Source organism: Bombina bombina, chromosome 10 (genome assembly GCF_027579735.1).
Source record: "Bombina bombina isolate aBomBom1 chromosome 10, aBomBom1.pri, whole genome shotgun sequence".
Taxonomy (NCBI): Eukaryota; Metazoa; Chordata; class Amphibia; order Anura; family Bombinatoridae; genus Bombina; species Bombina bombina.
In genome coordinates, this window is record NC_069508.1 from 92187924 (window position 1) to 92203431 (window position 15508).

Genomic DNA, 15508 nt, shown 5'->3' on the forward strand with positions numbered 1-15508 from the left:
ACTTTCACAATGTATATTCTATTGTATTGCGCTATGGTTGTATTTAAAAACGCCTCCTCCAATAGGTGGTAATTGCTGCTTCAATATAAGCTCCAATGAAAGGGCTGGATCCAGTAGCCCTGAGGAAGCCCGGTCTTGCACTTGACGTTAGGGGTGAAATGATCGTAGGCTGTGGATTCAGTTTTCACGTGACTTTCTTTGCATGGGTCTGGCTTGTTTGCTCGCCTCGAGCACGAATTGGCGTTGGTCTGGGCCTACATCGGCTGCTACGACTGCACTTACATTGAAGTACTTCTCGGTATCAGGAGTGTCCGCTTTCAGGAGCACAGTATTGGATTACAAAACCTTGGCTTTCAGATAAGTGACATACAATTTCTGTTACTAACTGTATTGGCATATCCGCATAGTGGAGGGTCGAAAACACTGGACCTGATTGCCTAACGATATTTATTGCCTTGGGATCTGAACTCTTTGTGCTTTTTATGTTTGCAATTCATTTGTGGACTACAGCATACTGTGCACTATTCTTATGTTGTACTTCGATACATTTGCCAATTGTTTGCTACACGTTTGTGTATACAAGTTTCCATTTAACACTTAACTGCTACACTTAGATCCTCTAAACTAACCTGCCAAGAATTGGCCTCTGCAGCACCGAGGTTCTGCCAGCAGCCAGGGTGTAGTGTAAGCAATATTTAGCGTTAACTTGACACAAACTGCGTATTTGTACAGGTCATCCATGCTTGATATGATAGTATGTAACTATGTATGATTTGGGTCACGTGATACTATGATGATACATTGTGTATAGTTTGAAGTGTTAGACAACGGTGTTGCTATGAGATGTTTTTTCTGCAAGTTATATTGTGATATATTGGATATGAATTCTTGGCTCTAATATAGAGAGCAATAAATACTGCTATTATTAATTATAAGAGTGCTTGATTCCCTATCTTTTCTAAAGGTATATGTATTTTGATGTGTCGTTTCTTCTCTTATAGTATCTGCTTAGATAATAATTATAGGGTCTGCACCATTTTTCTACATTGAACAGCATCAGCAAATATATATATATATATATATATATATATATATATATATATATATATATATATATATATATATATATATATATATATACATATTTTGACTGAGCTGGCGGTATTTGACTCAAGTTTATTGATCATTTGTCCTATACTGCTTTTATATATATATATATATATATAGACTTCAAATTAGTGCACTCTCACTTGCCAACCCGGACACAGACCAGGGTGCTTAATGAAATAGACAATCTGATTAGGAATAAGCACTCTCTGGATTTTAAACAGCAAATATTTATTCGGCAGTGACGAATGCCCCGAAACGTCACTGCCGAATAAATATTTGCTGTTTAAAATCCAGAGAGTGCTTATTCCTAATCAGATTATATATATATATATATATATATATATATATATATATATATATATCTATATATATCAAAATCAAAGGTGCCGGTACTCAAAAAAAAAAAAAAAAAAAAAAAAAAAAGGTACCGGTACTCATTGATTATTGATTGATATATTGAGCTCAGCAACTTTGAAAAAAGCAAAGGGAGAAGTCATATGACAGCCATCAGCCAATCACAAATGCATATACGTAAATTTTGTGAATTGTTGCACATGCTCAGTAGGAGCTGATGACTCAAAAAGTGTAAATATAAAAAGACTGTGCACATTTTGTTAATTTAAGTAAATTAGAAAGTTGTTTAAAATTGCATGTTCTATCTAAATTATGAAAGGTTAATTTTGACTTGACTGTCCTTTTAACTCAAATACTAAATGTATTAAAAAAAAATTACTCAGCACATAGTTAAAAATGTACTTCCCAATAATTGTACCAAATACATGTGGTGAGTACCTAACAGCCATGACATTTTATTCTTACACTACTATTTTAACACAGCCAAGACACTACTGTATAAGATTATGATACAGCCATATCATACTAATGACGCTTCTGAGTGACTCAATGATTGTTTCCTTATATTGAGCAGCAATGCATTCTGTCTATGTGCACAACTGTGCCTGCTTGTTTAACCCCATTAAAAAGGGTTAAAGCACAGGCGTAACTAGAAACCACAGGGCCCAGGTGCAAGAATCTAAGAAGGGCCCCGCCAAAAAATGTGAATTTGATGCATATCTTTTTTTTTACATTTAACTCAGAAAAAAAAATGTGAATCAGATTACATGTCTGCAAAAGGAGGTACCCTGTGCCCACAGTCTGTGAGATGGTCTGACCCCCTATTACTGTATATAGTGACACTGTTTAACCCACCAGTACTGTATATAGTGAGTTAGTGACACAGTCTGTAATCTGCCAGTGAGATGGCTGGCCTGACCCTACCCGCCCCAGTACTTTATAAAGTGACCACAGTAGTCTGTGACATGGTCCAGCCCCCCCCCCCCCCGTACTGTATAAATATAGTGGTACTAACTGTATAGTGACACTGTTTACCCCCTGCCCCCAATGCTGTAGTAAGAAGGTCTGTAATTTGCTAGTTCCACAAACATACACACACAGTCACATACATACATACATACACACGTACACAGTCACATACATACATACACACACATAAAGACCAATGGGTAAAACAGAAACACTAACCTCTGTAGTCAGAGACACTAGTAAAGCATCATGTCACACTCACATTATATCAGTGCAGGCAGTGGCAGGTCAACGTTTTTATTGAAGGAAACAAAAAAAACATTATTATTTTTTTATTTTGTTTTTTAAGCTGGGCCCCCACCCTCAGGGGCCCAGGTGCAGTTGAGCCCTCTGCACCCCCTGTAGTTTCGCCCCTTGGTTAAAGCAAAGTAAGTAAGGGGAATTTAATTTGGTTAAAAATGCTCCAAAAAAAGTTACTGTTTTAGCACTAGAATGTATAAAAAAGAGAAGCAACAAGTGTGATGAATTATGAGATATCTCATTATTTCTACATGACTCACAACCATTTAGATACAACACCGTGTGGTGGTTTAATGCCAGGCACTCTTAAACTTGAGGTTGCTGATTTTACAGATAGGATTTATGAGGGAGAAGACAATAGTGGTTTCTCAGCCAAGAAGGGCAGCTTTAATCAGAATTGAGGTGGAATTTCTGGCAACATTTAGCACCACTGGAGTGGACAGGGTCTTAACAATAGATATGTGGGTTACAAAATGACACTGAAACTAGTATCCTGGATAGCATTCTTTATTCAGGGAAAATAGGAGAATTTATATTTGAGAATATTTTCCAGAGATTAACTAATCAAATTGAAACCAGAACTAATCTGGGGCCGAGGACTGTCACTCACTTGGGAATTGGTCAAAGATGGTGAGTACATGACCAATAGTAAAGCTATAACAGGATTCAAAATAAATGGAGGTCTATGGATCCAATCCAGCTAAACCCAATAAAATTCCAATCTCTGGAAGTAAACATTACCCAGATTAGCTAATAACAGTCAGTTTTGAAAAAAGCAACCAGTAGAATGCCTACCCCTTATTGTTTACACAATACAACCTTCCAATCATAGTCACGCAATAACCCCAGGATTCCACAAATTCTCTGTGTGGGAAAATATTAAATGTGGACTGGGGTTCTAGGGTATTGGTACAGGCCCTGCCACTAGTATGCACACAGAAAAAAAGCTCCTCATTCAGCCCAGTCCAAAGTGATTGTGATGCTCTCCAGGGGAAATGTGTGTAGCCTCTCTGGTGGTCTGTAATAAACACTAAAAGAATGAATGGCACGGAACTAATTTCCTTTAAATCTGCTATCAATAGAATTCTTGTTTATGGAATAACATGATGTATTTATTGCAAACGTGTTTACTGCCGCATAGTATAGTATTAAAGTGCAAGAGAAATATAATAAAAAAATAATAAACTTGATCAGTGGCACTTAAAGGGACACTGAACCCATTTTTTTTATTTTGTGATTAAGATAGAGCAACTTTCTAATTTACTCCTATGATCAAATTTTCTTCATTCTCTTGGTATCTTTATTTGAAATGAAGCCTGATGAAACAGCCATTGGCTGAGAAACGTGTTGCCTGTTATTTTTACAATTTTATTAAAGTCACTTTTTAATATTTTGAACACTTGCTGCATCTTTCTTTGGGATATATATCTTTTATCCTTCTCCTGAGGAATATTTCCTTTTTTGGACCAATTGTGGGATCCTTTTGCACCTCTGAATCCACTTGGATGTCTGGCCACAAGTCTGTTGGGTGACTGAATTGACCCCTTCATGCCTCTATAGCACAACAAGAGGTGCTTTACACTTTACATCAGCTCCTGTGCAGGAAGTTGGTCTTCTGGGTGACCGAATAGATCCCAGACCGTATATATAGCACTAACTGAGGTGCTCTACTAAACGTGAGTTTACTCATTACTTTAAGATCTATTAATTCCGGATTAAACAATATTGGGCCATGTGGCGCTTCTGTCTTTTCTCTTCATAGATTGCCGCTCCAGGATCCTGGCCTGGATCATCACAGATAGCTGCCTCCCATCTCAATAGAGACTTTCACTTTATTATCACTGTGTTTGTTTTGATTGTTTATTATTTGTATTACTCTGTATCACATTGTTATTGATTAACACTGTATAACATTGCACATTGTATGATTTATCACTTTTAAACCACATTGATACTGGTTTATACAGCATATCACTTTGATTTATCACTTTAGTATTATTTAGATTTGTTAATATTAATCTATAATATTTAGATATATAAGTATAGAATTATTTGGTCACATCTCTTTTCTTACACTTAGGGCGCCCCCTCTCTTTCTTTTTTCTTTTTTTTCTTATTTGAAAAGCAAGAATGTAAGTTTAGATGCCAGCCCATTTTTGGTGAACAACCTGGGTTATCCTTGCTGATTGGACAGCACCAATAAAGAAGGTCCAAGTTACTGAACCAAAAATTGCCTGGCTCCTTAGCTTAGATTCCTTCTTTTTCAAATAAAGATAGCAAAAGAACGAAGAAAAATTGATAATAGGAGTAAATTAGAAAGTTGCTTAAAATGTCATGCTCTATATGAATCACGAAAGAAAATATTTGGTTCAGTGTCCCTTTAAGAGACTCTCACCAGTGACTTTAAGAAGGGGGTGCTACTAGGGTGCTAGTTATTCTCAAGTGTCATCAGTAATACATTTGCAAGGCAGTCCAGTGTTTACATCTTTTACTCTGCTCATGGCAAAGAGAAATGTAAATTGGGTGGAAAGGGAAAGGCAACTATAATTGTACACTAGATCCACCTATAGTCATAAAGTAACACTATGGTATTTTTAATTGATCCTCATATTGCTTTGACAAAATCATTTTTATATAACTATTACCATTTTCTGCATCAGACCAAAGATATTGTCATATTTACTTTTATATATATATATAATATAAAACAGTATAACAGCAAATTTATGCGCAACAATTGAGATATTTTAATGAAGGAGATACAATAATTATATGTGGTTTTGGGGAATGTTTTTATTGTTAAGAAATGTCCAGCATTCTATAAGAAGTTGTAATTCTGACTTTGTTATCATGGGTAATAGTTTTCTTCAAGTTTATTTAGATATAATTTCTGTTCGTATGGGATGAGTTGTAACGCAAATAAACTATAACAAAAAAATATATAATCCCCTAACCGATGGCTTTTCGTCCTAAACACCACTTTGCACATTTGAGGGAAACTGTGGTTCTGAGGTAAATGTGTGCTCTGTATAGAGGAAACAGACGATAGTAGCAACTGTTAGCCCTACGAACACACAACTCTTTGAGGAGCTGAGACGATGCTGCCCAGTGCCCAGCTCTGAGTATTAGCACCGGAAGCCAGTAGCTCCCATGCGCATGCGCCGTTTCCCCGCGGCCTCTCACCTTCACAAATATTCCAAGTATGTGCAGACAGCGGAGAGGCGCACACACAGCAGCTGGGGGAGCTCATACAGCGAGCTGCGGGGCTACAGCTTAGGGACGGGGAGATATGGAGCTCCGGCTGGGGAACGGATGCTCGCACACAGCCCGCTGCTGCTGCTCCCGCTGAATTTGCGGGGCACACAGGGGAAGGAATGGCTGATCCTCTGCGGAGGACTTTATCCAAACTGCGGGGGAAGAGATCCAAGAAGGGTCCGACAGGGGGACTCGAAGCGGAGTGTAACGGAGAAGGTAAAGAGCCAAGGGAGGCGAGCGACTTGGGGCGTAAAACAGGAACGCCCCGGGAGAGCTGTGAGAAAGTGGGGGGCTATAGTGCAGACAGTGCTGGGGAATGCAGACGGAATGACAGGGGATGCAAGGCAGGGGGCTGGTGTCCCCATAATCATAATAATAATAACCTCTCGCATTCCATGTGTGAAGCTGATACTTCAAGACATGCACAAGAGAGCAGCCATAGTCCCATTAATAACGATTTAGGGTACTGTCAAAATGGGATATCTAGGGGGCCCTGGGCAAACCCACAGTCTAGGTCCTGTAATGTTGTACATAATAGACAGGGATCCTTTTCTTATGGTCAGGTAGTACAGTCCCCTGGAAGTGCTTCTTATTCCCAGTCTCCTGGGTTTGAAGAGCAGTGGACATCTCCACATAGTGCCCCAGCTCCTTCATGTGCCATATCCTTCAGGTACCCTCAGGCTTCAGAGATCAGAGCATCCCCAGAGATTAACACTGGCAATGGATCTCCTGCCTCTGCTGACTGCTACTCAGGTTTATGGGGAGGTGGCAGAGCATTCACCACAGATGTCCACATGCCATCCATTAATTATTCTGGGTCTGTTGCTGATTCTTTTGGTAGGAGTAATCAGAATCACTCAGAAGACAGTGAAGAAGATGACTATTATGATAATGAGAACTTGGTCTGTCGTGTTAATGAGACTCATTGTAATCATTTATATATAGGATCTAATGTAGTGTGTCCAGGGACATCACAGATCCACAGGACAGAAACATCCCAAGTTGTAGATTATGGGTACCAGCAGAGAAAGGCCAGGGTGGATATTTACATGGAGACTGATAGATTGAGGTCTCAATTACAAGAGGCATATTATCTGCTTATACATGCTATGCATGACATGCCTGTTGAAAATCACTTAGATAAAGTAGTCATAAAGACAGAAAGGTGCCCCTCCAGCTCCCAGGATAGCGTTTACTCCCAATCTTCAGCCAGAGCTATAGAAAGTGATGTGTGGTCCTCAGATGAAGCTAGTCCAAAGCAGTTGTCTCATAGTGACTTAATCTCTTTGAATGCATTAACTAGCAGTGAGATTAACAGATTAAAAATTTATAGTAAAAGTTTGGATGCTATATGCACTTTGCCAGTACATGTGGCCTTGCAAAAGTCTCAAAGTGATACCCTTATAAAATATAGCCCTATCAGTAGTCAAGCATCATCTGATTGTGAATTTAACCAGAACCATCAAGTTGCTGGGGATATGGACAATGAGGGAGATGGCAGCCCTCAGGTTGTGATACAGACTGTCAATTGGGGGAGCTCAGGGAGTAGAGATGAGATTAAGTCAAGTTACTCAAATAAAGAGCCAAGTGACTGCAGTTATATGGTTACCAACTGCAAAGATCCAACAGCTGTTACAAGTGGGAACCATGGCACCTCACCAAAGTCACCAGGGCTAACTGTGAAGAAAATGCAGAAATGGATGTACAAAGGACGCTTGTTATCTTTGGAGATGAAGGAACGCATCACTGGATCCTCTCAGAGAGCTGGTGGATCCTGCAAGCCAGAATCTAGCCATGCGGGCAGCAGCAGCAGACCAGAGATTCTTCAGACTATTTCAAGAGCAACAGTGAATGTGCCTGGCGAAAACCAGAGTCTCCTGCAGACAGGTAGGAGAGCAGGGCATGGGCCCAGCTCCATTCCTGGATATGCCGATCAGATCTTCTCTTCATGGGCTTTGGGGAAGCACAGAAGTCCCATAACCTTCCAGTCTCTTTTTACTAATGGGTGACTTGGTGGTGGAACCCCTTATGTTTTGTCCTTTTTCATATAGCCTTGCAATAAGCTACATAACTACTTCTGTGTACTGTCTTTCTGAAGGTTATTTTTTCTTTATATGTAATTGTTTATACACTGAACTGTCAACAAGATGGACAAAATATTTGGTCCTACAGTTTCATGTCTAGATATATCATTGGCTGCATCTGTATGGGATTTAACCCTCTATTTGTAGTGTAGCTGGATGCATAGTATATTTAAAAAACAGATTCTTTAATCAAAATGCTCTATTTACTTTTTCATGGGGCTTTTTTAATTGTCTTTCTTATTTTATGTTTTGTTTACGCTGTAGCACATAGTTATGATTAAAACTTGTACACATTCTGAATTTGTTCTCCTAGCAGACTAAACATGGCAAATTCCTTTGTCACATCTGCCTGGCAATACCATATAAAGATTCAGTCACATACTGCTACTCAAGGCATTCATTCTAAATAAACACATTTCCTTGGTTATTCACATAGCTAAAAAAAATAAAATCCTGTTAAAATCTTAAATCTGATTTTCTTTAGTGTGTACTATTCTACATTTATCTTCTATATTGTTCAGAATGGCTGTTTTTTTACAAGTTAAAGGGACACTGAACCCAAATTTTTTCTTTCGTGATTCAGCTAGAGCATGCAATTTTAAGCAACTCTCTAAATTACTCCTATTATCAAATTTTCTTCATTCTCTTGGAATCTTTATTTGAAAAGCAAGAATGTAAGTTTAGATGCCGGCCCATTTTTGGTGAACAACCTGGGTTGTTCTTGCTGATTGGTGGATAAATTCACCCACCAATCAACAGGTGCTGTCCAGAGGTCTGAACAAAAATGGGCTTGCTCCTAGCTTCGATGCCTTCTTTTTCAAATAAAGATAGCAAGAGAACGAAGAAAAAATGATAATAGGAGTAAATTAGAAAGTTGCTTAAAACTGCATGCTCTATCTGAATCATGAAAGAAAAAAAATTGGGTTCAGTGTCCCTTTAAGTGAATGTGTCAAACGTTTCTTTTTAAATTAAAAGTTTTGAGCTGGTACTTTAGTTTACAAAGCTGTGCGATCAAGAGACAAATTATACTGGTACAAGTAACAATTTGTTCTGTGTTAGACAATTAGATTATGAGTACCTCTGCGCACTACAATAAAAAAAAATTAAAAAAAAGACATGCAGTTTTTTTTTCTGGATATCCGTTTATATTTATTTGTTGGTATACATTGACTGTTTGAGGGCATTCCAGGCTTGCTTGTTTTGTAGTAATCCAGTTATTTGTGTATTCTACAATCATAGTTTGGTAATTAAAGGGAGATGAAACCCATATTTTTTTCTTTCATGATTTAGAAAGAGTATGCAATTTCAAATAACTTTCTAATTTACGTCGATTAAATAATTTGTTTCATTCTCTTGATTTCCTTCACTGAAAAGCATATCTAGATAGGCTCAAGTAGTTGCTGATTGGTGGTTGCACATAGATGCCTCATGTGATTGGCTCATCCATGTGCATTGCTATTTATTCAACAAACTATATCTAAATAATAAAGCAACTTATATAATAGAAGTAAATTGGAATGTTGTTTAAAATTGTATTCTCTACCTAAATCATGATAGCAAATTGTTGGGCTTAGTGTTCATTTAAGGTGATATCATCCCATATACTCAAAGTACTTTTCTGTTTTTAGGAAGCACTTTTTATCTTATAACTGTCCTCTGTTTAAAGGGATAAGTCAAAAATGAAATGTGCACATTTCAATTTGAAATCTTAAGTATTTTTTGCAATCTACTTCCATTAGCAAAAATGGAATTTTTCAGCTGCATATGCACATATCCTGCGAGGGCCCGTGCACCTAACGCTATGCTTGTTCATAGAGGAAGCTGTGGTGTGTATTTGTGTTTTATAAAAGCCATTGCTGACTCTTTGGTCAGGCATGGTGGAAGAATACTGGTGCACAGACCTTCACAGGATATGTGCGTATGCTACAGAAAAATAATTACAGTAGTAATTATTAGAAGCATTTTGCTAATTTTAAAGTATATTGCAAAAATGCTGCTTTTTTATTTCTATTTTTTTTGTATATTTTTATACATTAGTAGTGATGAATGCCTTGTGATTTTGTTTTTGTTTTTTCACCCCAGAACTGTACCCAAATTCAACACCTTGTTCTCAAAGCCACCTAATTTGATTAATTCTTAAAGGGAGAGTTGCATCTACAAAGCGATAATGGATGTTCTAATTCTGAATAAAAAAATTACTTTTTGTTTTCTTTCTTGGGGATGGAGGCATGTCCCTGTCTACCAATAGAGTTATGCGAGTTGTCTTTCAGCCAGTGAGCATTGAATGTTAAGAGCAAAAATGCACTACTGGGAGTTAGCTGAACATATTGGGTGAGCCTATGACACCAATCACTAGCTAGTCGGCAGTAGTGCATTGTTTCTACAAAGCCTACCTAGGTTTATCCTTCAGCAAAGGATGCCAAGAGAATGAACAAAATATGATACTAGAAGTAAATTGGAAAGTTGTTTGAAATTACATGCTCTATCCGAATCAAGTTTAAAGGGACAGTCAAGTCCAAAATAAAATTTCATGATTCAAATAGGGCATGTCATTTTAAACAACTTTCCAATTTACTTTTATCACCAATTTTTCTTTATTAGGCTTATATGCTAATTTCTTAGACCTTGCAGGCCTCTAATCTTAATGGATTTTGACAGTTTTTCACAGCTAGAGAGCATTAGCTCATGTGTGTCATATAGATAACATTGAGCTCACGCACGTGGAGTTACCTAGGAGTCAGCACTGATTGGCTAAAATGTAAGTCTGTCAAAAGAACGGAAATAAGGGGCAGTTAGCAGGGGCTTAGATACAAGGTAATCACAGAGGTAAAACGTGTATTATTATAACTGTGTTGGTTATGCAAAACTAGGGAATGTGTAATAAAGGGATTATCTATCTTTTTAAACAACAATTCTGGTGTTGACTGTCCCTTTAATTGTTTTTTTTCTGTTCAATTGAACAACAAATATTATAAACAATGTATATAACTAATGAAAATATACAGCACACCCATATAGGATACAGTGTATTATTTAGGCACACTATACTGTAACTAAAGCAACCTCTCAATACACACTAATTGTCAGTTTAGCTCTGCTATTGTCAATTTTGAAAAATATCTGTGTAGCACAGTGCCAATTGTTGGAACAAATTGCTGGGGGCTAGAAAGGTATGGAGGGGTTGAAGCTGCCAAAATTGCTAGCTCTGTTCCTGCATGTCCTGGGGAGATAGATTTATCAATTGCACAGCACAGTTAGGCCATTTAGATATGTTGTAATTAGTTCACCAGAGGCTAATAACATAAGTATGTATTGAAAACCGAGTTGCCGGATGCAAATTAACATAGAAATATAGACGTTCCTCCTATTTTTTTTTTCTTCCTATGCAGAAAAAATACTTAAAGGGACAGTATACACTCATTTTCCTATAACTGCATGTAATAGACACTACTATAAAGAATAAGATGCACAGATACTGATATAAAAATCCAGTATAAAACTGTTTAAAAACGTACTTAGAAGCTCTCAATTTAGCTCTGTTGAAAAGGTAGCAGGAAAGCCCACTGCAAGTGGGAAATAAGTCACTCCCCCCCTCCCCCTTCTTTTGCATATGAAAAGACCCTTTACACAAACAGGAGCAAGCTGGAGAAGGTAGCCGACGGTATTCTCATAAAACTTTGGGGCTTGGTTAGGAGTCTGAAAATCAGAGCAATGTTATTTAAAAATAAGCAAAACTATACTTTTAAAAAACAAAACAACTTTATGGGCTATATAAATAGATGATCTACAAAACATTTATGCAAAGAAAAAATGAGTGTATAATGTCCCTTTTTAAAGGTACAGTCTACTTCAAAATGTTTGTTTAAAAAATAGATAATCCCTTTTGTTACCCATTCCTCAGTTTTGCACAGACAACACTGTTATATTAATATACTTTTTACCTCTGTGATTACTTTGTATCTAAACCTCTTCTGACAGCCCCCTGTTCACATATTTATTTATTATCAATTGAATTGCATTTTAGTCAATTAGTGCTGTGTCTTGCACTACGTTATCTATATGGCTCACTTGAATTAGCAGTCTCTTGTTGTGATAAGAGGCCATCTGTAGTGGCTTAAAAATCGTCAGCTAGAATCTAGGTTCTTTGCTGCTCCTGAGCTTTCCTATATAAACCTTTCAGCAAAGGATATCAAGAGAAAGAAGCAAATTAAATAATAGGAGTTAATTGAAAAGTTGTTTAAAATTTGATGGTCTGTCTAAATCATGAATCTAGAAAAAGCCAAAAGATGTGGCAGCAATTCAGTGAAGTAGAATAAATTTTATTTAAGCACAGCAAACACGTTTCTCTCATTATGACTTTACGGTCCCTTTTAACCCTGCTACACATTTCCCTAATTGTGTTTAGCAGATAACAATTAAAAAACAGTTCATTTCATATTTACTTAAAGTGAAGGTAAACTTTCATTAATGAGTGCCCGGTTTTTAAAAAAATTAAAAACAGGGGCACTTTCATTCATGAAAGTTTACATTTCAGCGGTTTTGTTAAAATACCTTTTTTCTTCTTGCAAGCCAGAGCAGCGATTCCCCCAACCGCAGCTTGTTTGCAATGACGAATCCGGCTTCCTCCAATCACGGCTCCCCCCCCACAGAGCAAACATTGCCTGAGGCCACGCCGTGATTGGAGGAAGCCGGATTCGTCATTGCTGACGTAAGAAGAGACGAGCTGTGGGCGGGGGAATCGTTGCTCCGGCTTGCAAGAAGAAAAAGGTAAGTATTTTAACAAAATCGCTGAAATGTAAACTTTCATGAATGAAAGTGCCCCTGTTTTTATTATTATTTTTAAAAACTGGGCACTCATTCATGAAATCTTACCTTCACTTAAACCATGTACGTCCGTGGTTGTTATGGATTTAACTAGTGCAGCTTCGTTGACGGCAGTGAAACTGTGCCAGAAATGCATGCCTCACATTCAGAGGCATGCAGATATAACGCTGTCCTGCCAACATCCATAGGATCTGCTATATATCCGGCAAATGTATGTGCGCATCTCAATGACCGCTGACTTACAGGGTACGTTGGTGGTCATTAAAGTGTTAATGACTGTGACTAGCCTTGTTGTCTTCAGACTAAAGCCCAGATTGGCTGCTCCAGATAAGTCAAGTGTTGGGTGGAGTTTGGTTGTTGAAAAACAATTGCAGTAAATAAATTTTGTTTTAAAGCTGATATGTTTTTCTATTAGACAACAGAAATGTCCTTCAATTATAAGGTCGTTACTGTACCTTTTTTTTAAAAGAGGAAAACTTAGGTTCAAGTTTAGCGGTGCAATTACTAAACCTTTACACCTTTATATCTTTAATATTAAAAAGGGACACTAAAAACATTTCATGCCTCCCCCCCCCCCCCCCTCTAATTATAGGGGCTGCCATTTTAGGTCTCACTGTAGATATCTGAAGGAGAGTTGTTGCACATGTGGAATGCAGAGAAAAGCCATGTTTCAACATGGTGGCACTTATTACTAGAGGGAGGTAGAGAATAATGTCCATATCAAGCTTATAAAATGTATTTACAATTTAGTGTCCCTTTTTAAAGCAGTGTTTACCAACTCCAGTCCTCAGGACCCTTAACAGGCTAGAAATTAATTATATCTCGTGCTTGACAAATCGGTTTAAAAATTAGGAGCCAGACAATAGGATTTGTATATAGATATATGGAGAATAACCCAAAAAGTTAGGAGCCAGGGGTACAATTCTAGGAGCCAGTGGCTCCCAGGCTTCTGGGTTTGTCTGATGGATGAGCTGATTATTTTACACGTGCTCTAGTTAAGATATAATCAATATCTGGCCTGTTAACCATTGTTTGTCGGATTAAATTTGTCTACCGATGTAAACAAATTGAAATCTAATGATTGTGCATGTGCTCACGGGATTTCAATTATGGGATTGGGTCAGGGGGGGCGAGCCTACAACGCTAGGCACGCCCGCCATGACCTGATCCCATGCAGTAAGCGCCGTTGGCTTCAGGACAGCCAAACGGCTAGGACGTTCCATGCCGTCCTAACAGCGCTAAAGCCCAGCATGGAATGTCCTAACATCTTTAAAAGGTTAAAGGTCCTGTGGACTGGGTTTGGGATACACTGCTTTAAAGGGATATAAAACCCAAAATTATCTTTCATGATTCAGATAAAACACACAATTCTAAACAACTTTCGAATTTACTTCTCTTATCAAATTTGCTTTATTCTCTTGGTATCCTTTGTTGAAAGAGTAGCAATGCCCTACAGGGTGCTAGCTGAACACATGTGAGCCAATGGTAAGAGATATAAGTGCAATCACCAATTTTGTTTTCTTTCATGATTCAGATAGAGCATACAGTTTTAAGCAACTCTATAATTTTACTCCTATTATACATTTTTCTTCATTTTCTTGCTATATTTATTTAAAATGCAGGAATGTAACGCTTAGGAGCAGCCCATTTTAGGTTCAGAACCCTGGATAGCGCTTGCTTATTGGTGGCTACTTTTAGCAAACCAATAAGCAAGCATAACCCAATTCTGAACCAAAAATGGGCTGACTCCTAAGCTTTACATTCCTGCTTTTTTAAATAACGATAGCAAGAGAGCAAAGAAAAAATAACTTAAAATTGCCTGCTCTATCTGAATCATTAAAGGAAAAAAATTAGGTTTAGTGTCCCTTTAAATATATTTTCCATGGAACGTTATCTTTCTGCCATTATGTACAAAACAAAAAATGCACTGGAATTTGTCCAACACAACCCAATTTCACACACTTGTTCTCCTTTAGTTGTTTACATTTTGTTGCTGCACTCCAGTAACATTTTTGTACAAATTAAATTTGAAATTCATGCACAGCACAAATTTGTCACTACTTTGGTGAGACGCTTCTAGTTTTAAATGGTAATTTGACTAAAAGTAATGAAAAGCTATAGTGGCAAATTATTACAGCTGCCTTTTTGTCTGACAAGGACATGTCTTATTCAGCATATAAACACGATACGGTTTTATTTTCCTTTTTCAGCAACATAAGAACTATAATGTGTTTTCAATTACCCTCTCTAAAATGTATATAGAATAATCTGAAAAGTGGCATGCAAAAATGGCATGGTCTGATTCGCTAGAGAATTAAATGTTTTTGCATTACTGGCCATAGTTAAGTATGAGTCTAAGGGCTCGATTTATCAAGCCCCTATGGATGCAAGTTCTCATATGAACTTGCTCGCCGTAATTTATCAAGCAGCGGTCACCAGACCGCTGCTTCCCTAAGCTCTTCGAGACCTCTAAGGTGGCGAAATTCAATCTCTGCAGTCGAGTCCGACCGAGGAGATTGACGGCTCCTGCCCGCACGTGGATTGCACGTGGCAGGTGGCGGGATTGCATGCGAGCGCAAAATTGTCTATATGTATGTGTGTGTGGTTTTTAT

The 15508-nt window shown here is 37.8% G+C and overlaps 1 protein-coding gene across 1 annotated transcript in view; it reads left to right on the top strand.

The window, feature by feature from the left end:
• Positions 1 to 5920: 5920 nt before the first annotated feature.
• The window catches only part of LOC128640814 (rho GTPase-activating protein SYDE2), a 142110-nt gene continuing 132522 nt past the window's right edge, over positions 5921 to 15508 (top strand). Inside the window, exon 1 of the mRNA XM_053693239.1 lies at positions 5921 to 7875. Coding sequence (XP_053549214.1) covers positions 6108 to 7875 — 1768 coding nt within the window. The 5' untranslated portion in view covers positions 5921 to 6107. The remainder of the gene's footprint in view (positions 7876 to 15508) is intronic.